Genomic DNA, 26307 nt, shown 5'->3' with positions numbered 1-26307 from the left:
GTGGCAATCGTGAATGACCGACCGCATTCTTACAGCTGGTTCATTCTCTAAGTAGCCACACATAAATTCTAACCTGTGCTCCAATGACCAGTTGGGAGGAAAACAATGAGAGAATTGATGGAGCCATGCTTGTGGATGAATGTCGTTGCCAGAATTCTTAAATGTTTTGAATTTACGTGTGGTAATGAACAGCTTATAGTCAAAATCATCATGTCGGCGAGTCGCATGTCGGTCATTGTTACGTCGTTTCAGCGGTTCCATCTCATAATTCGGTGTACCTTGCCAATTTCTTTCATAGTTTCCGAAATGCCCTGTGTTATTATTTTGTGGCTTTTCCGTATTTCTATGTCCCTCTTCCCGTATTGGGGCGCGAGTGTCCTCTGAAATACGTAACTCTTGTATTACCTGTGTCAGCTGATCTTGCACTTCCCGGATTTCTCTTTGGTGTTGCGTATTAATTTGATTCAGATTTTGTTTCAGTTTCCTAATTTGTTCGCACTCTTCTGTGTCATTAAAGACTATCGGTTTTGTGTCGTTCAGATTATCATCTACCTTCGTAGATAAGTTAGTGAACTGACCCGAAAGTTCGGCTACTTTCTCCGATAGTGAACACATTTCCTCAGTGTGTTTTTCTGAACCAAGTTTCAGAGTGTCCATTTGTGTTGAAATCGAATCTACTGTGTCCTTTAAGTTTTCTTGAGTTTTTGCAAGTTGCGTAACCGAATCGGTAGATGCAAGTGAGTCAATTTTAGCCGACAAGGTCTCATGATTTTCATGCACAATGGTTTGCAGTTCTTTTATGGCTGCTTCGTGATTCTGTAATGCATTTTCATGCCGCGAAAAAATAGGTTGAAAATGCTCACAAATTTGTGTTTTTACGTCATTACAGACTTTTTGACATTTCGATTCGATGTTATGTAACTCAGTAGTTAAATCTTCACGTGTTTGTTCAAGTGTGGTGTGAAGATTTTGTTCCATTGCGTCTAACTGTTGCTGTGTTTGTCTCTGGTGTTGTTCCATTGTGTCTAACTTTTGAAGATTTTGTTCCATTGTGTCTAACTTTTGAAGATTTTGTCCCATTTGTTTCTGATTTTGTTCAAGCGTTGTGTCTAGCTTTTGTAGCCTTTGCCCCATTTGTTGCATTAATTGTAATAACAATGCACTGGTGTCTGAAACATGTTCCACAGTGCTTTTCGGCAGTGAATTTGCACCGGCAACATTCACATTTTGACAAGTGGAAAATGTGTCTTGACTCATTTGAGAAAACGGTGTGAACCCAAAACCTGAGTCTACAATATTTGCAAAATTGTGTCCTGTCATTCCCAATTCCTGAGGCGAGCTGTTGCCGACCGATCGATCGATAATGCTTCCCTCTTCACTAATTGTTTCACTGTCCACGCCATTGTTTGACGCCCGCTCCATTTCCCTATGCACAGTTACCAAATTACTACTTTGAACGTCTGTTAATTCATTACTCGGTGGCGCTAACACACTGCTTTAGTTTTCACTGTCATTTCTCAGTTTACTTTGGAGCCTAGTATTACGTTTTTCACACGCCATTATTGTCACAATATTTCACACGACAACACAGAAAAGCACAATTTGAAGAGCAAAAATAAGAGAACACATTAACATAACACTGAAAATAATATCTAGTTAATTGCAGCTGCGAAATACTTGGTGCAAATCTACATGCATGCCACAACTGTTTTACTGTACAACAATGAAAGACTGCAACTACAAAAGAAATTCTCTCTATAATTACGCGCTAGCAATAAACAAAATCTGCACTAATTACACAAACTACAAGAGAAAATCAGAAGATTCCAGTGAGGGATCCTCGGCTAAGGGTCGACATATGAAACGTCCCCTTTGAATAATTATACACGACTGTCCTTTAAACTGACACACAATATTTTTAGCGCAACGCAATCTGACTTTCAAAAATCCCTACAAAAGAATGGCCCTGACTAACATTAAACTATACCTTTCACAAATCACTTACCTCACAAAAATCTTCATTACTCGAACTACAGCAATACAGCGAGCGCCACTACTGCCAGCTAAATAAAAGATTCAAACTACGGAAGGCACTAACTACTGATAGGGATAGTTAGCAAATGAAAGATATTAATAGAGAACAAACAATGTATTTACCTTAATAGTCATAATATATATAGCAGTTCATGACAAATTACAAAACTCCGCCATCTCTCTCCCCACATCCACCACTGCTGGCGGCTCACCTCCAACTGCGCAACGCTACACGCTGTTCACAGCCAGCTGCCTAACACTACAATGGCGAGTATTACAACAATGCAAAGCAGCCACAGACTGCACACAGCACAGCCAGTGATTTTCATACAGAGGTGGCGTTGCCAATAAAAAAACCTAAACAGCCTACTTACAATATGTTGTGTTCTTTTTGGTAACAACTCTTCAGTCCAGCCACACAGCTGGACTGATATTCCGTGCTCTCGTTATTTTGTTAATTAGGCGGCCGTACGAAACTGAATCGAATGATTTTCGGAAGTGAAGGAAAATTTTTGAGTTAAAGCAGATACTTTTCTCCCATACTGGACAATCATTTTGAAAGAAGAAGTAGATATACGAATCGCACCTGTATGCCTTTATTTAAATAGTTCCCTTCAAAATGTTACTATGTGCTTTGACGTATTCGTGGCAAAGCTACTGCAAAACTGACATATGCATTGTGATTTGCATTTTTCGTACACAATCATGCTATTATTTTATAATTTGTATTTCTTATCATGGTAATAATAGATCTATTTTATTATTTGAATTGTAACTGTGTATGTTTATGTGCACAAATATCGATTATTCTGGAAATATTTATTTGGCGCCAACAAGCACACACATTTGATGTCTTCAAATGGTGACAAGGAAGCTTGAGCGTCTTTCAGTATTTTTGTATTTTACATTTTTAATATGGAAAGTTACATTTATAATGAGGATGTAAAGACTTAGGATCACTTCTTAACAAATATACTGTGTACCCTTATCTTATGCACTCACTTATTTATTTATTTATTGTATATGTACACAACATCTGTTAACAAATGTGCAGTCACTAGCTAGCACAATCTTACACCTCCTGATATAGCTGTTTTATCCATTAGATTGCTTCATGTGATGCATGGTGAATGTCCATTATGATTCCTTTGTTGGCTCGAAGACAATGGTCAGCAGCAATATGGTGGACTGACTGTATGGAGGTACCACAGTCGTAGTGTGCATAACTAGCTCATCCCCAATTGTCAGTTAGATAATATAGGAGAAGTGTTCTTTTAAAGACAATTCAAGGTTCGTATCTAATTACGCCAGTTGCAGTAGTCTCAGTACTGTCATAGCAACAACAAGGTGACACGTTGCAACACCCCCTGAGGTGGCTGTGTCTCCCCCCCCCCCCCCCCATCTGATGTAGTGTCACACAATGACACAACTCTGCTAAGTGGTGAGACCTCTGGATCCATAGATGTTTTGGTTCGATTACCTGCATGTTTAATTATCAAATTATGTTGTTACCCTCCTACTATGCATGGATCCTGAGATATATGTCATCATGTCGTCAGGTAATTATGTAAGATATTACACAGGCCAATGAAAAACTTTTTTTGAAAAACATTTTTTACTTTAATAGCTCTTCTTCATAGATTTTTGAGAATTGAATCTCAATGTAGCCTTAGTTTTTTTGTATCACCCATAGTTTTCGAGTAATATCCTTTTTATTATGTAGTATAAAAATCCTATGCTATATAGTAAACAGAGAAGCTAATGAAATGCTTTGTTACAACATAAGCATGCTTTTTATTTAGAGTAAGCTACATAGAACAATGTTATGAGTTAATAGAGGTTTCACTTGTCAGCTGGTATTGGTTTGTATTTTCTTTCTCTTTTTCCTTTGATGCTTTTGTGTAGCTTCTTCTACAATGAGTGGCTTGCTGAACTTCTTGGTAAAGTGGCCAACCGTAGTCCCCCATCATGTTGTTGTTCCAGCGGCCTTGGTAGCATTCCTGGTGAAAGCCAAACTCATTCATCAGACTGTGAATGTCTCATCAGTACACTAAATCACCTTCTCGTCAAAAAAAAAAAAAAAATTAAAAACTGCTGTTCTCTCTTTCTATACATGTATACGCTGGTTCCAACTGCCAGTAAGTTCTTTTCTTTTAATCTAGAGCCAAACAATTCAGCTTTTTCTTTCGTTACACCCAGATCCCTAACCAAATCGTTATGCTGGGTCTGAGTAAATAATTTGGGCTCTAGACTTTCTGTATTACAATGGGATTCATCATCGTCTGGTTCATCTCAATCAGATTGTACATCAGAAAATACTTCTGTTGGAATAGAGTTTAAATCTCCTGGTGGTTCAGGAACCGGCAAATGTACACCATGCCCTACTGGTCGGATGCCAGACGAAAGGTTAGGGTAGCTTAGTACCTTCATTTTTTCGAATTATTACCTGTACTATCAACAGTACAGTGGAATGATTTCTTGGCTCCCTCCATATCATAGGAACAGCAAATCTAAAGGATTTTTTTCTCCTTTTTGGACAATTTTCTCAGATCTTCAACACACACACGTAACATACGTTATGCGGCGCCCAAGATTTTTTTTTTTTTTTATCACCAAGTTTAGATCCAAAGTATGGTAGACAAACCTTTTCCACTAAGTCTGTAATGTTTCTTTGGTGTTTTTTAATCACCACAAGTATAACAAAAACTGACAGCAGAGTTTTTACAACCACGATTAGACATTGTACTTAGCACATGTACAGGAAAGGGGAAAGTGAGGTTAGGTTGACAGTAAACAAGACACCATCTGTTAACAAAATATAGGATCGGCCTTTTTTGCCAGCAAATGTTTTTCAGCAGTGCTACCAACGTCATCTACATTCATTACACCTCCTTTTTAAATTATTTTAACTATATAAAAACTGTTAAATTCTTTAAAAATCGCTTAATTTTATAAATTTAGCTGTAAAATGTGAAGAAATGGTGGGCAATACAGTTTTTTAAGTATCATATTTGGATTTCCCTCCCTATAAACATAAGAATGAGGTATTTTCAGCAAAAGAGTTATTCAATCGTTGGCCTGTGAATTATCAGACAATTATGTTGCTCCTTGGGTCCTGGGATTTTGTCCTCAGATGTATGTCATAAATTTGTCAGATAACTATGCTGTCCATAATGTGATATTTCCCGTTATACTCTTTGAATATGAAATGCACTTTTCAGGTTCTTGGCTATAACATTAACCGAATCATCAGGCAAACGTAATTCACTCACTGAACAGTGAGAAAATGAACATGTTATCTGCTCAAATTGTATGTGTCAGGGAAGTTTATAACTCAAATTACATGAGTTGTGTGCTGCACCACACAATTTAATAATTAAATAACAGTGATTCCTAACAACTTTTTCAGTTGTTTTATCTTACAGTTGACTGCAAACGCATTCTCATATAATGAATGACTTTCAGGTGTTTTGAGTATGTGAACAGAGGTGTTATAAAGATCATCAGTCTCACTGCAAGTTCTTCCAGCTCAGCGAGCAACCATCTCGCAGGACCTGTACCAATGTACAATTCGATATGGTGAAGTGATGGATCGTATGAACATATGGCTTTCTATGCCACTGCAAAGAGTACATGTTGTTCTGTGATAGCGGTTTGTGAAATATTGGGATCTACTTCATATTGTACTACAGGTATGAGCACAAATTCCAAGTCTGAGTAAACAGTGAAAGGTAGTCGCTGTTTGAGGAGAAAATTTTTAAATTCTGTGTATTTATCATCACCTGTCTATACAATGGGGAGCTTTTATAGAACTGTCATACTACTGCTCAGAAAAATTTTCGCTCTTGTCAAATGTACTCAAATATCTACTGTAGATGTACTGTACACCATGACGTTTATTCAGCTGTGATAAAATAAGATGTGACAACAGGTTTTTTATCAAACAGTAATGCTGCTTTGTATTGTTTTCATCAGAAATGATCGGCAAATCTGTAAGTTTTTCTCGATGAATGGTAAATTCTGAAAAATGTGGGAGCCAACAACTTTATGAGCAATCTTACCATCACTATCCTTGCATGCATCCAAGGTGTATACATGAATAGAGATATGCATATTCTGCTCTTCAAATTATCGATGAGCTGAATTTGAATTGGATAACCAATGCTTTTATAGTTATAATCACTGGGAATGTCGTAGATGCCATATTTACCAGGACACTCCAGATGGTCTCCAAATTATTCTCACAGCTCACACAATGCAAAACAGAATTCATCTTTATTTATTACTTTAATAGCCATATGTTTTGACACAGTATCTCCTGGAAGTTTTATGTATGAAGAACTCTCATTACGTTGATAATGGATGTATGCAAAAACGTCCAAAAACAGCATGTTACTTTATACTTTCCAGAGCCTCTTTCTTCAAATTCTGATAACCTTGTTCGTAAGTGGTCGTAGACATGTTTCTCTTAACATTCACTGAGCGAGGTGCTTTGCAGTACTACATTTATTCTGCTCTACAAATGTATGACTGCCATCTCAGTCACATTGCGATGTGTAGGAATTGCTATCTCATAGCATAGCATTGCTTAAACTTAATTGAAGAATACTGAGAGTTCTTTAAATTTTAGACATCCTTCGCCTCCAAACAGGTTTACATGCACCAGAAGTATAGGGGGAGGGGGGGAGTCCAGATATCCAACAGCACTCTTAATACGAGCTTGTGCAATTCTGTTTCTAATAGAATACCAAATCACTGGTTAATTTAGGTTTTCGGTCTGGCTGATCACAAGCAAGTGGTCTTTATTACTGGAACTGCTGCTGGTACTTCTGCATTGACCACTGATGGAACTCTACTGCCATCGCATCGTTTGCACCGATTGTGCACCTCCAGCATGGGTGAGAGGTGGGTGTGTTTCCCAGAGTGAACATCCAGGTTGAGGTGATGTCACGCTGCTTCTGCCACTGCTATGTGACGTAGGTGTTGGAGTGAGAATAGCAGCGTATTTCCCACTGGCATCGTGCTGCTGCCCCCACCATGGCCACCTCCTTGCCTATGTTGATGTAACGAGTTTACACACAGAAGTGTTGCTCTGCAATGTGCATATACCACATTTATAGCATATCACCATCACATTTTTTCAAATGTAGTTGTAAGATTATTTCTTCTCCACAGAAGTTGCAAGTTGACTGTCTTGGTTAACAACATTCACCTCAAGCACATGCAATGTTTGAACAATTACAGGGAGGTACGTAACACTAGATGGAGTCTCTAATATTTTGTATCCAGCACACACTGCAGGAAAAAAATAAAAACAGAAATTGTATGTAGCAGCTTATCCTTTAAATACATATCTCTTGCGACATTGCATTAAACATGAATTTTCAGGAATATACACTCCTGGAAATGGAAAAAAGAACACATTGACACCGGTGTGTCAGACCCACCATACTTGCTCCGGACACTGCGAGAGGGCTGTACAAGCAATGATCACACGCACGGCACAGCGGACACGCCAGGAACCGCAGTGTTGGCCGTCGAATGGCGCTAGCTGCGCAGCATTTGTGCACCGCCGCCGTCAGTGTCAGCCAGTTTGCCGTGGCATACGGAGCTCCATCGCAGTCTTTAACACTGGTAGCATGCCGCGACAGCGTGGACGTGAACCGTATGTGCAGCTGACGGACTTTGAGCGAGGGCGTATAGTGGGCATGCGGGAGGCCGGGTGGACGTACCGCCGAATTGCTCAACACGTGGGGCGTGAGGTCTCCACAGTACATCGATGTTGTCGCCAGTGGTCGGCGGAAGGTGCACGTGCCCGTCGACCTGGGACCGGACCGCAGCGACGCACGGATGCACGCCAAGACCGTAGGATACTACGCAGTGCCGTAGGGGACCGCACTGCCACTTCCCAGCAAATTAGGGACACTGTTGCTCCTGGGGTATCGGCGAGGACCATTCGCAACCGTCTCCATGAAGCTGGGCTACGGTCCCGCACACCGTTAGGCCGTCTTCCGCTCACGCCCCAACATCGTGCAGCCCGCCTCCAGTGGTGTCGCGACAGGCGTGAATGGAGGGACGAATGGAGACGTGTCGTCTTCAGCGATGAGAGTCGCTTCTGCCTTGGTGCCAATGATGGTCGTATGCGTGTTTGGCGCCGTGCAGGTGAGGGCCACAATCAGGACTGCATACGACCGAGGCACACAGGGCCAACACCCGGCATCATGGTGTGGGGAGCGATCTCCTACACTGGCCGTACACCACTGGTGATCGTCGAGGGGACACTGAATAGTGCACGGTACATCCAAACCGTCATCGAACCCATCGTTCTACCATTCCTACATTCCTAGACCGGCAAGGGAACTTGCTGTTCCAACAGGACAATGCACGTACGCATGTATCCTGTGCCACCCAACGTGCTCTAGAAGGTGTAAGTCAACTACCCTGGCCAGCAAGATCTCCGGATCTGTCCCCCATTGAGCATGTTTGGGACTGGATGAAGCGTCGTCTCACGTGGTCTGCACGTCCAGCACGAACGCTGGTCCAACTGAGGCGCCAGGTGGAAATGGCATGGCAAGCCGTTCCACAGGACTACATCCAGCATCTCTACGATCGTCTCCATGGGAGAATAGCAGCCTGCATTGCTGCGAAAGGTGGATATACACTGTACTAGTGCCGACATTGTGCATGCTCTGTTGCCTGTGCCTATGTGCCTGTGGTTCTGTCAGTGTGATCATGTGATGTATCTGACCCCAGGAATGTGTCAATAAAGTTTCCCCTTCCTGGGACAATGAATTCACGGTGTTCTTATTTCAATTTCCAGGAGTGTATTTACAGGCAGGTCAGATTTGTAAACCTTTTCAGCATCCAATGCTAGATGTTCTCCTCTCAAAAAGCCTAAAAGTAGTATTACTGAACCTTCATTAACAAAGTCAATACCCTCTTCAGTTGCTCATATCACTGCTTTAAGTGTCTTGGTATTTGCAAGTAACTTGAACCCTTTTTGTGCTGTTTTAAATGTGTGTTAGTATTGTCGAAACTTATTGACTCTCTGCCATACTCAAACCATTCAATCAGTGAGTGAGTATATTTATGTATGTATGTTTAAGTTTTTGCAGAATAGTATGACCTATTTATCATATCTGCAAGTATCTTGCGTAATATTTGTTTCCCAATGCCTTTGTTGCAATAAAAAACAAATATACATTGTAAATAATTATGTTTTTTAACGTTTTTACATACAGGAAATAAAAAAATATGCCCTTGATACATTTCTTATTATTCATTCTGCCTTACATATCTACAGAATTGTTGAAATAGCATTTTTATACCCTATAAATGCTGCTTGCATTATGTTCAAACCAACAGGATGAAGGATATATTTCGTTTCTCCATCTGTAAACCAAGTTCTATAGATTTAATATTTATAGGAGTTATGGTAGGAGACTTCAGTACTGCAAGCATACATACACTTATGCATAAGTGATTTTGTATAGTACATTTCATGTACATAACTTATAACATCTTTAAATAATGCTTTCACATATCGTTGCCACTGACTACACTGTTCCAATTCATATTGCACTTTATTGCCACTACAATTTCATAACTCTTCAAGTTTTAAATAAATACATTGTGAAGAGTCTTGTGATGATGATGATGAGAACTTCAATACTGGATTATCAGACAGATTGATCATGGTTGCCTTATTTCTACAGATGTTCATGTCAGGAGGAATTTGAGACAGAGCATAGTCTGTTGTCATCGACTTCTCAGTGCGCTTCATTGGCTACATTGCTCTCCCTACTTCATCTCTGTAAATTGTGTTTCAGCATTATGACGAACATTCTCAGTTTCTACTATAATTTTACATTCGCAAAGATATACTAATCTTGCATTTGCATGTTTGGAACCATATGCTGTTAACATAAATATCCTGATGATTAAACATGGAGATAATAGAATCTTTTTGGGGATAAAGGGATCTCTGGATTAGCACAATTGGATCATCATGTGATGTCATGACAGGGGGCAGGGCATGCACCCGCCTCAGAGGGTGTTGCAACATGTGACCTTTCTGTTGTTATGATAATATTGAGGCTAGGGCAAATGGAATATTTAGAAAGTCACATAGAATTGTCTGTAAAAGAACACTGACTCCCTACTTTAGATAAGGACATCTGCCTTGTACAGTGCTAATCCAGTTCATGATCCTCTACTGACGTCTGGGGAGATCGAATCCTTCTGTCTGCATGACAGCAACCTTGACTAGATGTTTGTTCGCTACTGACGACTGCGCTTACTAAATTTTCCATGAATATTTGACAATGAAAGAGGACACAACAAGGTTTTTTGCTGTGCACCATGAGATTTTCCTAGATTTCAAGCGTTGGTGTTCTGCTTGTGCAATATCTCGATGAATGGGTAGCCGAGATTTCCTGTGAATGTTCTTCCAGACCTTTAGCAGAGCTGATCTTCTTACAGCTGGAGGTGGGGCGATGCTGAGAACAGGAAGTGTTAGAGTGTTTGTACTCTGAATACATCTCGTAATGCCTGATTGAGTTGCACATCTATCTTCTTAGTGTGAGCACTATTGATCCTTGTCAAACAATAATCTTCAGTAAGAGAGCACATATAATAAAGTTAAAGCTGTGGATCTTAAAACACGAGCACTAGCTCACCATACGGTGCCACCAAATTTTTGAGGACTTGCTTCTCGTTTTGACTTTAGCTGCTACAAGTGAAAGATGCTACTTTTAAATTAATATTTTTGCCTAGAGCTATTGACCTCTGAATCTGACGTCTGGTATGTAATCTGACTGTCTTGTGCATAGATGTAGTGCGAATATAACTGTTTTCTGTGGATTTAGGTACAGTCACCATTTCCTGAGGTATACATCAAAGACTTCCAAATCAGCGGATAAAGAGGTTTCAGCATCAGAAACGTTGTGGCTCTGGACAACCAAGCTAATGTCATCAGTATAAATCAATATTCTTGAAGACTTTCTGTTAAGCCATGAATGTACAGACCAGAAAGGTGTGACCCCAGCACATACACTTAAAGTAAACAATAATTCAGTTTAAGTACCATGCTTCTGTCTTTGTCAGAGTACATATGGAATTTTGTTTGCTTAACATGTTATAAAGTAAGTCCTTAAATGTACGACATGAGATAACAATCGTGAATTCCAATTTAGACAAAAACAGAATAGCAGTTTTCGAGATGAGGTGCTACAGAAGAATGTGGAAGATTAGGTGAGTGGATCATGTAACTAGTGAGGATATGCTGAGCAGATTTCAAGGGACAAGAAATCTGTGGCACAACTTGACGAAATGGAGGGATCGGTTGGTAGGACACGTTCTGAAACGTCAAGAGATAACCAGTTTAGTCTTGAAGCGAAGTGTGTGTATGTGGGTGGGGTTAAAATCGTAGAGGAAGACAAAGTGGTGAATACAGTAAGCAGATTCAGAAGGACATAGGGTGCAGTAGTTATTTGGAGATGAAGAGGCTTGCAAAGGATATAGTAGAATGGAGAGCTGTGTTTAAAACCAGCCTTCAGACTGAAGGCTACAACGTCTTTCTGCGTTATAACACCTTATTTCACAGTTTCTGTATTTCTTCATTGTTTATAACTGACTGGCAGAATATGTCTGATGTAACTCCAAGGATGGTGTGTGGGGAATACAAATGTATTTAAAATATGGGTGGTTGAAGGTCCCAGGTTGGTGCTGAAGGACAGATTTCGTTGATCCAGTGTATTTTAATCTATTGAGCTTATATTAGCGTCTTTCCCTTTTCGGTATTGAGTGTGTCGTTACAGAGGCACAGGGAAAGTCATATGCTAGATTTTGAGTTACTCACAGGATCATCTTGTTGTTAGATATGATTTTCTTAGTTTGATTGCTTGTCATTAGCCATACCTATATTGCATGTTCAAGTTCTGGGTGAACGAGTATTTGATTTGTAAACAATGACACTGGTTCAACATTGTATGTTTCACGAGTCATAATAGCATGAGTTCTCTGCTTTTTTGGTCTATTTTGTTTTTCTCCGCATTTAATAGTTCGTCTAAGTTAATTCCAAGGGTTTTACATGGGTTTGTGGGGTGGTCTCGGACAGAGAGTAGAATATTTAGCTTGTTTGGTTTCTGTGCTTGCAAATTAATATGGTGTCGGTGCTAGAACAACGTTAACTGACTTTTTGTGGGGTTGGCTCTTAACATCGACTTGCTTAGCGAAGGTTCCTGCTTGTTTCTGAAGTGGCTGACCTGCTCTTTAATTCTGCCGCATGTTGGGCCGTGACACCAGTATTCAGTGCCGTCTGTGTACATGGCTGTTCTTTCATTCCTCGACCGAGCTTTAGCGATGTCAGCTGTGTCGTTTGTGTGTAGCAGTGGAGATGTGGCTGTTCCACGTGGCGTCGCTGCAGATGGCGTAATACTTATCGAATGGTGGTCACCAGGCAGCGCTTATACTTACCTGTTTCGAACAACATTTTTTAATAAACTGCACAGTTTGGCATGGGAAGTTCAAAATTAACGTTTCAAAGAACAGCCCAGCATGCCACAACCAATGGAACGCGCGTTCGCCGTCCACCAGGTAGCGTGCTGCCGTTGCTTCTGCCTTGCTGCGTTGAGCCGGCGTCGCTTTGCTGCTCAGTCCTAGGACCGGGTTACCTGTGCTGTGGTTGCCGCTGAATCCGGCTTGTTCTTGTGGTATTATGTTGCTTTATTCCTTGAATTTTTTTATTCTGTCTCCAAAGTTTTCCGTATCACTAAGAGCACGGTAATCTATGAGTTCAGGTTGCTTTTTGGTCTATCGGGTTTGGAAATGACCTTCATTTTAGCTTGCTTATATTTTAGAGACACTGTTTTCAGTTTCATGGCCGGGCTGAAGAAACTTTTTAATGTGTTTGAAGCAGGTGTCTTGTGAAAGGTGTGATTTACGTTATTATCTTCTTGTGACTCTAGTCCCTCGGCTGCTTTTCTTCCACTTCAGATTCCTTAATCTTACGAAGTAGTGGCTGTTAAGCGGTTGCATTCGGTTTTGGAATGTCGTTTCTTCGTGAGTTTTGTCGAATTTTGGATACTATGGATGATCGCGACTCTTTTTTTCTAGCTCTTTGAGGAACTCTCTTGTGGTGGTCGCTAATCGTATGTTATGGCTCGTTTGAAATTTTTTCCAAAAACGACTGGCATTACGGGGCCTAATTCTTGTGATTTTCTCGCCCATCACTTGGTGGGTTTCTTTTCGTATTAGGTCATTGAGACTATTCATGCCGATCTTAGAACGTCTGTTTGGTTAGTGCTGTATTGTCTGCAGTATTTTCCTTCTGTTTAATTTTGTTTATTATGCATGTAAGATGTGTTTCTCTGTGTTGTGTTTTTTCTTCTTAGGGCCGTTTTCAGCTATACCAGGTTATATTGCTTCAACTATTTGTTGTTGTAATTGTTATAATAAGTGGTTTCAATAGTTAATACGTTAGGTTTTGTGCTGAACCCTCTCAATCTGAATTTTTCGATGATCCGATTTCGTGAGTCGATGATTCTTTAATTTTTTCCTCTTTTTTGTGGTTAATAGCTGAAGTTCATATGACAAATGGCAGGTACTCATTAGCTATGCTGTCACCAAATTCAGTCTCGCTTCAGCATCTTGGTACTTATGGTGTACATATTATGTGATCTAAGATAGAAGTGCCATAGTGATTGATAGTAGCTGGGGGCGAGTCATTTCTGAGTTTGGTGAGATTCAAACTGGCTACAAGAAGTTTACCATTTTTATTGTTCGATTCTGTCAGCAAATATCATGGATTTAGCACGGAGTCTCCTGTGACTTTAGCTGGGGCGAGTGAGGGTACATAAATAATGAGGTCAATTAGCAGTTCCTCGATACGAGGTACATATATACTGTGCTCTAATTTTTAACTCGATGGCGTGGTGAATGTTTAGATTTTACTGTAGGTTGAATTGTATTGCAGCTAGGTGTTTAAAATGAAACACTGCAACGCATCTATTTCAACTTCTACCATGGCCTGGTTTGGTTTCGTCAAGTCGGTGACAGAAGTAGCTATGTAGATTGATTTCTTTGCCTGGGCATCAGGTATGGGCTACGACTATAATGCTATCTTCTTTGTCTCTTACTAAGTGTTCGAGCAGTTTGTTTTCCGCACAGAAACCAAATGCATTCACAAAGCAGACAATGGCAATATCTTTCCTAGGTTTGAATGTGAGAGTTGAATTGTGTTTCCCGGTGTCTCATGCAAGGATAGGTCCGTCGGCTTGGCGATATAGATGTGGATCCGTGTTCGCCAAAGAACGTCGTAGGAACTTTTTTGAAACTGTTGTTATTCTTTGCCTCCTTTCAGATATAACGTTGAGGAGGGCTCTAGTGAAGGCTCAGAGAAAGTTTTCCGTTTGATTGCTTCTTCATGCTCTGGCTCAAAGATTATAGTGGTTTCGTCAATCCACTTAACATTCTTAGTTTCGTTATTGAGAAAGGCTTTTTTGGTCCTTCTTTGCAACTCTCATCGTTATGAAAGTTATCAGTGTAACCGCTGCTGCATTTTGGTGCCTCTTTTTTCGGGTATAACTTACAATTAAAAATTCGATGTGGTCGACTCCATTTTCTACATTTCGGTTTATTACGGCTGTTTTTTGTGACGTATTGGAAAGTGTTGCAACTTGGACCTTGCTGTTATTGAGGAGGTAGTGTTTTGGATCGTTTAACCTTGTGAGGTGTACAATGCATTCTGAAATGGCGAGCAAGTTGGCTGTTCTGACTGTACATGACTCGAATTTCTTAATAGATCTTGGACTGATGTCTGAAATGATAGCACGGAGTTTGGATTTAGTCTCCCGGTACTTCTAGGTTCTCTTCAGTTTTTTCATTTGTTATATCACAGTAAACCTCGGTTATCAGAATGGTGAGCGTGACTCTGTGTGGTTTCTATTTTTCTTGCTGTTTGGCGTGCTGTGTGGTTGTTGTTATGGTTGCCTCTGATTAGTAAGTAGGTCAGACTCTTTTCTCGGATTTCGAAATGGGTGTGCTGTGATGGTGGCAAAGTTTTTTCGGAATTTTTGGTGAACGACTTGGTGGACGGCAACTGTTTTAGTGTAGGTTACAGCAATTTTGCGGTTTCTTTGCTTATTTTAACGTTTGTTGAATTGGCATAAGGTGTGTTAGATGAGCTGGAATTCCAGCTGCATCTAACCGGTTGTAAACCCTGTTCTTTGTGAGAGTAGGAGGTTAATGTAGTGGAACGTCGCTTGTTTAAAAGTTGTTGACAGGTTGTAGATGAATGAGTGTGAACTTTTTGTAATTCGAGTGTCATGTTTGTGGCTGCTTTGGCCGTTTACTTCGGATTTCTTGTCGGAGTTCTCGGCTAGTTCACGTAGTTTTGCGTTTTTCAGATCTGGTGCAGATGGCCTACTTACAAACCCTCGGCCTACTTACAAACCCTCGCACTCAGCCTTGAGTTCTGCGTCGTTAGCCTCGCCAGATGCGGGTTGGTCGTCCATCCCTGCCTGTCGCCGAGTTTGGCGGCTGTGCAGACTGCTGACCCCAAATCTGGAGGGCTCTGGCAATGCACGCGACGGTGCCGCATTTTACGGCAATGGAACGAGTTACGTACGATGTAGTTGGCAGCAGTTTTGTCTGAATGACACGTGTGATGTCGAACAACTACGTACATGTAACAACAGTTCACACATTTTCGGCTGCGAGAATGCTTGTCTCCAGATATGTCAGAGGAAAGGCCTTAATAGGTACATTGGTTCCAGAAGTTAATGTTTGATACGCCACGAGTGAATGCGTTGTAACAGGTGATTTCCCGAGCACCCGTGTCTGCTAGCTGGTTCACCTTTTTGAAGATCAGAACGTGACAGAAGCGGCTGTAAGCAGCAGCAGGGAGTGGCGAGGGGTGGGGCTTCCAGTTCTCTCCTGGTCTAGACTGGTTGAGAGGCCCTCGTGTAGAATGATTTCGTGGAGAGCCTCGGAGCTCGGGAAGTTGACAAGTTGGCCGTCGGCACCCGTGTGGCTGACGTGGCGGATCGCGGCTTCTCTGGAGCGAAGTTTTGTGTCTTGACGCGGTTACCACACCAGAGTTCTGGACTTTCATAACGCGTTCTCGTGTGTGCGCATCGATTACTGCTCAAGGACTTTCCTGTCGTTCTCTGCGAACATTGCAGAGCAATGAGTGCGGCTGTTTTCGGCGAGTTGTAACTTGATGATATTAGCTAAGTGACAGTGGTGGTTCGGTTCAAAGTAATTGACTTGCCTGGGGTAATCGTCTCAGAAACGCAATAACTCTAATCTCATATAACTCTGTCATTCGAACCTTTGCGTTCACTTCAAGCCACATTTCACACAAGAAGTTATTTATTACTTTGTTACCATACCTGTTTGAGCCACTCTATGGAATCGAACCACTAATAAGCTCAACAAACCCATTTACACGTTCATCCACATACTGCTTCCATTGGATTCTCTTTCGATTTTGTAAGGATCTGACTGTCTCTTCTCATGGTACTTAAATTTCAAATCACATAAAAGTACAACTTTCACGCACATATAGAAAATTTCCTTGTTTGAGACAACATATGTTATATACATATATTATACAATGTACATTAATAAAACCGACAAACTGCAAAGACAGCGCCCCAGCGGAAAAGGGAGAAAAAAAACATCCTATGAACATGTGCCACAGAAAACTTTCGAGTAGGGGAGGAAACGCCCGCGACAGTGCCGAGGTGTCTGGCAGTGGGAAGGGGAGTCAGGCTTATCAACCGCTATTGGCAGGGAGGAAGCGATGCCCGAGGTATCCATGACAGCCGATCCAGAGTCCCGGGTGGGGGAAGGAGCCACCAATCCTCCCGGAGGCCCTCAGGGAGATGGCAACCGGGGGCAGGGATGGTGACTCGAGGACCACGTCTCTACCAGAAGGACGTAGGGAAAGAGGCGGCAGCACGTGTCCCGTGGGGGCACACAGGCAGAGCTGATTATGATGGCGGCGCTGCAACCCTTTCGACGTCTGCACCGACGTCACCCGCCACCCATGGGCCGCGATGACCGTGGCACGAGTCCAACCCACCTTGCACCCATACTCGTGGGCCCATATTGCCATGCCAGGGTCATACCGCTGCAAGGGCCAGGAGTGGGGACAAGAGAAGGAGGGTATCAGGAAATGGAGCAGGGTCCACGGCTGTCGCCCATTAAGGAGCTCTGCTGTGTCCATCAATTGGCGTAGTTCGATAGATGCTCAAAAACAGGGTGAGGGCCGATGTGGACGGAGGTGTCGACTGCCTTAGTCAAAAGTTGTTTAAAAGTGTGGACAAGCCTCTCTGCTGCACCATTGGACGAAGGGTGGAATGGGGGGCTACAGATATGTTTGATACTGTTGGCCCAACAGAAGCACCGAGCGAGTTGGCGCAGTGGTTAGACACTGGACTCGCATTCGGGAGGACGACGGTTCAATCCCGCGTCCGGCCATCCTTATTTAGGTTTTCCGTGATTTCCCTAAATCATTCCAGGCAAATGCCAGGATGGTTCCTCTGAAAGGGCACGGCCGACTTCCTTCCCTAATCCGATGAGACCGATGACCATGCTGTCTGGTCTCCTTCCCCAAACAACCAACCAACCAACCAACCCAACAGAAGTTGTGGGGGAGAGCGTCGTGAATTGGGGACCATTATCGGAGACCAATGTGCATGGCAGACACTTGATGGCGAAAACTTGGGCCAGGGCCGTGAGTGTAGCCTCTGTGGTGTTGGATGCCATTCGGACAACATATGGGTATTTGGAGTAGGCATCAATGATGAGTAACCACATGGACCCCAAAAACGGGCCCACAAAATCGATATGGATGCGATCCCAGGGCTGGCGAGGCACAGGCCAGGGTGCAAATGACTGAGGAGGGCTCGCCTGGTGATGTGCACAGACTGTGCACCCATGGACCATGCGCTCAATATCGCCATCGATGCCAGACCAATACACATGCTGGCGAGCCAAGACTTTCATATAGGACCCCAGTGCCTGTGGGGTAACAAACCAAGCACCCGAAGCCATGATTCTGGAGGGATGACCACCCGATGGGCATCTGACTTCGTGGTCAATAGAAGGACATCATCGACCATGGAGAGCCTGTGGGACAGGTGGCGCCAGGGGCTGAAATCAGACTGCATCCAACGAGTAATGGAGGATGGCCACCAGTCGACCACATAGTTGAGAACCTATCACAAGACAGGGTCGCCAGCGGGTAGCAGCAGCAATGTGAGCAGCCCTAAGAGACAGACCGTCCAGCACATCCTGGCAGGCGGAATCAATGTGACAGCAGAGGACCTCCTGTTGGTCAAAGGCAGGATCAGGGCCGGCTGGGAGACGTGACAAAGCGTCAGCGTTAGCATTGTGGGTGGTGGGCTTATACCGGGTGGTGTAAGCGTAATTATGTAAAAAAATGCCCAGCACTGGAGACCTTGAGCCGTCTGCTCTGGAAGGTGAGAGTGGGGTCCGAAAAGTCTAACGAAGGGTTTATGGTCCATCAGGAGGGTGAACTTTGCCCCAAAGACATAGGTGTGAAATTTTTGGACAGCAACACTATTGCCAGAGCCTCCTTTTCAATCTGGGAGTAGTTCCATTGTGCTGGGGTCAACGTCTTAGAAGCATAAGCTATGGGCTGTTCGGAGCCATCAGCATCCCAGTGCGCAAGGATGGCCCTTGCCGTATGCCGACACATCAGCTGCCACAACCTAGTGGCGGTCTGGAGAAAAGGGAGTAAGACAAGGGGCGGACTTTTGCATTACCTTTAAATGGAGGAAAGCCTGGTCACAGGCAGGAGTCCAATCAAAAGGTACATGCAAGTGATTGAGGGGTTGAGCAACGGAGGCAACCTGGGGCAAAATCTTCAAGTAATAAGTAACCTTGGCCAAAAACACCTGGAGTTCAGGTAAGTCTTTGGGATGAGGAAGGGCCTCAATGGCCACGACATTACGACCTGAAGGGTGAATGCCATGTTAGCTAAGCCAATGGCCTAAGTATTCCACCTCCGGTTGAAAAAAAAACAACACTTATCCAGCCCCGCAGCATAAACCAGGAGACTGCAGAGCGTGAAGTAAGGTGCTGAGGTTTTGCAAATGTTATAGAGAGAATAATTCTTGATTTTTGAGACTTTATCTTAATAGATCATGAATTTTCAGTATATGATATGCGGGAACACCTGGTGACCAAGATGTCATCCAGATAATTGACACAGGCAGGGATAGGCTGTGTAAGCTATTCCAGGAATCACTGGAAAATGGCCGGCGCCAAAGAGACACCAATGGGAAGGCGCTTGTACTTATACAATCAGAAAGGCATGTTGATAACCATGATGTTCTGAGATTCGGCATCCAAGGGCAACTGCTGGTATGCCTCGGCCAGGTCGATCTTGGAAAAATACTCTCCCCTGGCAAGCTTGGCAAGAAGGTCTTACTGTCAGGGAATGGGGTAAGTGTCAATGAGGGACTGAGCATTGACTGTAGCGCCAAAGTCCCCACACAGCCAAGGGGACCCATTGGGTTTCCATATGACCACCAGTGGTGTCGCCCATGCACTGTAAGTTTCAGGCTCCAGCATGCCAGTGGCTTGGAGCCGATCAAGTTCCAGCTTGACTGCAGGCCGGAAGGGGCTGGGCTTCGAAAAAGCGAGGCTGTGCATCCAGCCCTAGGGTGATGTGCGCCTAAAAGCTGGAAGCAAATCCGAGATCTGGTGCAAACAATGACACAAAAGCGGAGCACAGATCGTCCAAGTCCTGAAAGGGAACAGCTGTGGAAACGACCTTAACTTCGTCGGAAATTGAAAAGCCAAACAGTTGAAACGCATCCAGGCCAAACATATTCGTAGCCGACAGATGGTCGACGACAAAGAGGGTAAGGAGCCGGGGAACACGCTTGTACGTCGCCTGGACAACGAACTGCCCACGACGGGGAATGAAACTGTCTCTGTAGGCGGCCAAACGGCGAGGGCGAGAGGGAGGCGACAACGCAGGATATCCCAACTGGGCATATGTCGCCACAGTAATCAGGGAGATGGTGGCCCCAGTGTCGACCTGAAAACTGGCATCCTTCGCGAAAATGCGGAGCGTGAGGTAAAGCTTCCACACTGATGGGTCATCCTGTGGGACGACTGATTGCAGAGCATGGACTGTATCTTGAGGCCCTGGAAGGGCAGGATTGGAGCTAGTCGAGCGACTACGACAAACCGATCAGATGTGGCCCTCCTTGTTACACAGCGCGCACTTTTTCCAGCGGTGGGGATAATTAGCCTGCGAATGTGCAGTAAAGCACTGTGGGCATGATGGAAGTGGGCCATTCGACCGGCGACGAGGGGCAACCGAAGGTGCCGATGCCATAGAGACGTCGGACAACGAGGAGTTACGACGGCGCCAGCCTCTGTCGGCCGGGCCACGTCAACTTTGCAAGGGCGAAACCCGTCGTGACGCCACGATCGCCGTCACCTGCGGTCGCGCCATAAGACGCTCGTTAGCTGCTTGAGCAATTTCAAAGGAGTGGGCAATGCGGAGAATCACTTTCAAGGAGGGGTTGTTCAGTTTCAACGCCGCAGTACGGACCTCAGAATCGGGAGCCAGCTGAACGAAAACATCCCAGATCAGGGAATCTGCATACGGCGACTTACACTGATGATTGGTGCACACAAAATCGCATCGATGGCTGAGACCCTGCAAGTCCATGAGCCACGAACGATACGATTGACCAGGCTGTTTCTGGTACTGGTGGAACTCCAGCCGAGAGGCGACCACATGGTAGCACTGGGAATAATAGTTTGTCAGCAAAAGGCAGCTCTCCTGGAAAGAGAGAGCCACAGGATCGGACAACGGTGCCAAGTTGCGGAGAAGAAAGATCCGGGGAGGCCCAAGACAAAAACAACGACCGCTGCAAGGAGTCTTCCATGACTTGAAAAGCAGTGACATGTTGTTTCACCCAACGTAAGTAGGTTTCCCAGTCCTTGTTAGCGTCATTAAAGGGTGGAAACGACGGCGGACGTGGGAAAGCATCGGACACCCAAAGACTCTGAAGCTGTTGTGGTAATGCATCCCGGGCATCGACTTTGTCCGTTAGCAACTGCAGCGACTTTTGTAAGATGTCTAACTGGAGCTACTGCTGCTGCATGAGCTGCTGCTGTTGCTCCAGCAGACAGACCAACTTCGCTTCCATACCAACAACGACCACCTTTTACCTCGTCACCAAAATGTTGTAACGGCGACCGGAACAGTCGCAGGGTTGAAGTGGCCGCGGAGCGGCCCGCGAACAACACAATGGGAGAGGACGAACACGATCAACGAAGGACCTTACGACAACAAGAAGAACAAGACGACAGCGTCAAGAAAACCTAACTAAACAACCACGTCCACTCATAAACAAAACACGAAAGTAAATACGCTGTCTAAGATGAGGCGTTGTGTCCAGAGATGTACGCAATGTTAGACTGGCTGGCTGAGCGAGAGGCAGGCGCTTAAGTACTCTATCGAGGACGCCGCTATTGGCCGGTGCAACCACGTGTTCCACTGTGGCGCCCTCACGCTAAATGCGGGCCAGGGGGCGAGCGCCGCCACAGCTTACGGCGCGATGGTGCAGAGACCTCTAGGGGTCTTCGACGTCCATAACGTCTGGCGGGGATTCAAATTCCGCGGTGCACGGTACCAGATATTTTTGGGTACACAAAGCGTTTCCCAACAATTCTAGTAAGTAATCTCAGTGCGTTAGAATGTGTAGACAGAGGTTACCACTTGCAAGCAAGCATGCAGTTATAAATGAAGAAGACATGAGGAAAGAGAAGTACTGGCTGTACTATATCACATTTAATGAGTTTAATATTGTCATATCAGGTAGATTCAATTTTTATTGCTGGCTTTAATGCAGACTACTGTCAAGACAGTTACTTGCGAAAAATACTGAAGGAGGTTACAGAGAGGATTCTGTAACCAGAGACTGTTCATTGTTTCTCCTGGCTAGATTCCTCTCAGCTGCTGAACACAGCTCTAGCCCAGCAGGGATGCTATTTGGGTTCCACCATGCCAGTACCCTGTTCTTCACTACGGGGAGCGTCGTTCCATTACAAACGAAACAGACGAAGAGCACTGGTCCTTGCACCATTGTAGCTAGATGTACATAATACACTAACTGCGCTATCCCTTGAGCCTGGTGGAACCCAATTCTAATAATAATTCCTATTCCACTTAAAATAACGGCCTTAACTGACATAAAAAGACATTCCTTCTTTGAGGCAAATTTAGTGTTGTCAACAATTTTGAGTTGCCGCAATGAATACCGAGTACGTAGGTACATGTATCCAACCAGGCCGAGAAAAACCAAATTGAAAGCCACTGACATTGAAGTCCCCAGAAGGACTAACACACGACTGTGGATCAGGTAATATTTACTCGTCTTTTCCAAAGCAACAGCTGCCGCACATACTATACTCCACGGTATTAACACATACAACACCTGATGACAGAATAACTTGCTTACTTCAGCAGGTAGCAGGTCGTTTGGAAGCCTGAGATGACGAACACAAGCATACATCTGGTAGCAGAATGAGTTTAGCCAGATACAGCTGAGAAGTGTGAGGGCGCTATCTACCAGCACTGCTGTAGGTAAGTCAGGGACGCCTGCCATACGATACACGACCTCAGAACACAGGATCTGGATTATACACGTGATCTGAAAGGACAAGAGTATCTTTCCAGGCAAGTTACGTAACTGGGGAAGGTACATGTATACTCCGGCAGTCGAAAAACGGAAAATAATGTTTACCATTATAAATGAGATTTCTAAAGGCTTCAAGCTGTCGATTTTGAAATCCTTGTATTTTAAGGTAGCGTTATTTAAACTGTTTTTGTAATTCAGTGTTTCTTCTGTTAGCTTCTGATGCAGCATGCTGCTAGTACGATCGCTCGATAGAAATTGGAAATAAATGAGCGTACAATTATGGCAATGCTTAAAGGAGGAAAAATCGCGGCACTTCAGCAACAGAATAGCTCTGGAAACAGAGCAGATGGCATCTGTAGCGTTCGATTGCAGACACGATTGATCGTCAGGTCTATCGAAATAGCAACGAGCATCATGCACGGACTGTATCATACTAAATGGGACGCCCTGACAAATGCTGTACGAGTTGACTGCCATCCAGGCCAGCAGACAGAGGTTGACCTTCACCCTCTGCGTGTAGGCCAGGTAGCTGGTCACGGGTATGAGGGGCGACCTCTGCACCACGTCGTCCCACAGCTGCACACGGCACTGCTCGCGCTGCTTAACCGCTTCCAGAGGCAGGTCTTCCAGCGGACACGTGGGGTGGTCCAGGGCGTTCGCCAACAGCTGCACGCAGTCAGTGTCCACGGAGAGTGTAGCGCTGCTTCTGTCCTCCAGCTGCCACTCCTCGTCTGCAAAAAAAAAAAAAAAAAAAAAAAAAATGACAGCAAGTAAGTGGTGCCCATACACTGCAGGTAGCTGAATCCAGGGCCTTATCTGGATGATGAAATTGGGCGTTGTTTTCCTACATTATCCTGGAGCATTTACCCAGAATTATTTAAGGCGACAAGCCAACACAAGTTAAGAGTATTGACAAAAATAGACATCATTGTTAAGTATGCAAGTCTATTTCATCTACAGGGTGTCCAAATAGTCCTTCTAACGCTCTTAATAAAAATGAGGAAGTAAATAGGTTTTATGGATATTCCTGCTTTGAAGATGGCCAAAAAAACAATGTTATCAGAATTATATTTTTGTTTCAGCGCTGCAGTCTTTGAGTTCCAAATCCATGGAGCAGCAGTTATATTGTAAAGGAGACATTAGTGGCGGAGTTGTGGGTGCATGAACACCTGCATTAGTAAAAACTATGAAAGGCATGATGAGACCGTTTGCCACGGTCCACCTCGTAAAGCAGCCCCTCCTGATTGAGATAAATGTCCTGTATTTTCAGGCTGTCTCAAAGACAGGTCACGTATTTGAAGCAATAAAAAGTGAGAGGAAACATGTGTCATGTCTCTTAATCAGATGAGCAGTCTCCAATGAAATACGTTTGCAAATGAGTAGTTCGACTTCAGGCATCTTGCTGAACAATGCACAACCACACTAAAAAAATTTGAATACGAAAGGATTTAGGGCGGTGTTTGTTACGGAATTATCTGACAAAGATATGGAGCAACAATTTGTAGCCTACGGTACTTCGTTGTGACAACTTCTGCCATGCCTCGCTCAAGAGTGTTGCTTACTGATAAATGTGCCATATATAAGAGTTTGCTCAGGAAAAATATTGTTTTCTTGTCTAAGGGAAATACTCATTATCAGCAAGAGTTGGTAAGGAACCCACCTCATCTTATGTGGGCCATGGTGTGATTACAATACCTGTTAGGACCGCATTCTTTTGAAGCTTACATGAATGGGAACTTTCATTTCTCTGTACAACGGAAAAGCCCGGTACCTCAGCTCCATGACAATGCAGTCACAGATCGTGTGTGGTTGTAGCAGGAAGGAGCTTGGGTCACGTTTTGTTACTGAAGTGTGTGGGTTCCTTAATCAACAATTTGACCTCGGATTGTGTGCTGTTCTGCAACATTTGAAGCACATTAAACAGGTGACCACTATATCCCAATATTACCACCTCAACAACCCTTGGAAATGGGCATGACAGATTTCAGATCTTACCACGCCAGTAACTCAGTATGATGATTAATTAAGTCCCATGTGGCTCAACGTTAAGAGATCAATGGAAAATTGACGCAAGTGTTGAGGAAGTCTTTCTAAGCAGAATTACAAGGACGATCCACAATAAAGCAAAGGGGACAGCGAGACACATAGATCTCTGTGTAAGGTGTGACCGTCCATATACCGATCTGCTGGGTACGTATTTTTTATATATAAGTACGTCAATATAGAACATGCTCTTTTGACATAACTCTATGGGCATGCTGTACAAAGAAAGAGGATGCAGGCTGAATTCTCGTCTTTCTGATATTTCGCTTTCCTCCGTGAACTTAGTGACCCCATCACGCAGCGTAAAGAAAAGTGATGGAGCTGATTTGTCAACAGTTTGTTTCGCTAACGCGAGAATGTCGAGGAAAAGCCCTACAAAATGAAGTAGATGACGATTTAGGTAGCACCTTTACCACAATGAACGGTTACTCTTAGTATTCTGTTAGCATAAATTCAAAGACACCCAGAAAAATGTAATTACATCGTCTCACTCGTCTCTTGTGTGATGATAATAATGCAGCAATAAACGCAATTGGGACATATATGCCTCGGCTCCTGAGTGGATGAATGTGGGATAACAACTCCAGAGACTTGGGATTCAGGCATTGCTCCCGAGATTCCTTCAGTCACTTATCACTTATTTCACCTCTGACACTGCTTTATCGAAATCGAAAATGTTGGAACTGCAGAATTGTTCGGAGACCCAATAATAAACTGTGTCCCACAATTATTAACTGGGATAGTTAGTTCAAAAGTAGGAAGAAGGCGAGCGACCACAACCTGCAGTAGAACAATGGCTCGCAAAGCACTGTGGTGACCAAACCAGGCCTCAGCTTGAGGACAGCTTTATCGACTGCAATCTGAGAAAACCTGATAGTTGTTTTCCTCGAGCACTATTCATGTTCAGAGTACAAATCAAAGAAGAATGATACTGATACGCTATACATCATCCAATGTATATAGTTCATTGGCATGTTGAGCGCAAATGTAGACCCAGTAAGACGAATAAGTTCCGAAAGAGTCTTATACACAGGCAGATTCTGTGAAAGGTGTAATATACGACTTTGATGTAGACACAACCTTTTTTTTACTTACTTCACTCCCACCACATGATTGGGTGGTGGGCAAGCTGCAGACACGTTGCTGCTCTTCAGCCTACCCAGGTTAGAAATGCCTGTATAGTTTTTACGGTTAGAATGAATAAAATGATAGGTTAAAGAAAAAGGCATAGCGTCTCTAAAAAAACACGTACATTGAAGTTGATGATGGTGCTGTGGTGAGGATAAAGCTAGTGCATCTGGCAAGTCATTGGGAGTCAATTCCCAATAACTACTATGAGAGCAATACAGCATGAAGCTGGTGCAGGTCAGAAAGGGTGTATATATTTCAAGGTGTTGGAGTGGGCTGGGAAGTATGATTGAGAAGTTGATGTGGGTAGAGTGAGGTGTGAGGCAGAGATTACGGTGGTCAGGAGGCTGAAAGCGGGAAAATCTACTTATTGAAGAGACATAGACGCTAGGATTATAGCTGG

The 26307-nt window shown here is 43.6% G+C and overlaps 1 protein-coding gene across 1 annotated transcript in view; it reads right to left on the bottom strand.

The window, feature by feature from the left end:
• Positions 1–7192: 7192 nt before the first annotated feature.
• The window catches only part of LOC126212586 (uncharacterized), an 85969-nt gene continuing 66854 nt past the window's right edge, over positions 7193–26307 (bottom strand). Inside the window, exons 6-7 of the mRNA XM_049940016.1 lie at positions 22973–23464; positions 7193–7329 (exon numbers count right to left, since the gene is read on the bottom strand). Coding sequence (XP_049795973.1) covers positions 7193–7329; positions 22973–23464 — 629 coding nt within the window. The remainder of the gene's footprint in view (positions 7330–22972; positions 23465–26307) is intronic.

This window comes from Schistocerca nitens, chromosome 11 (assembly GCF_023898315.1).
Source record: "Schistocerca nitens isolate TAMUIC-IGC-003100 chromosome 11, iqSchNite1.1, whole genome shotgun sequence".
NCBI classification, from domain to species: Eukaryota; Metazoa; Arthropoda; class Insecta; order Orthoptera; family Acrididae; genus Schistocerca; species Schistocerca nitens.
Note: the sequence above shows the minus strand (reverse complement) of the source record. Positions and strands in the feature narration are given on the sequence as shown.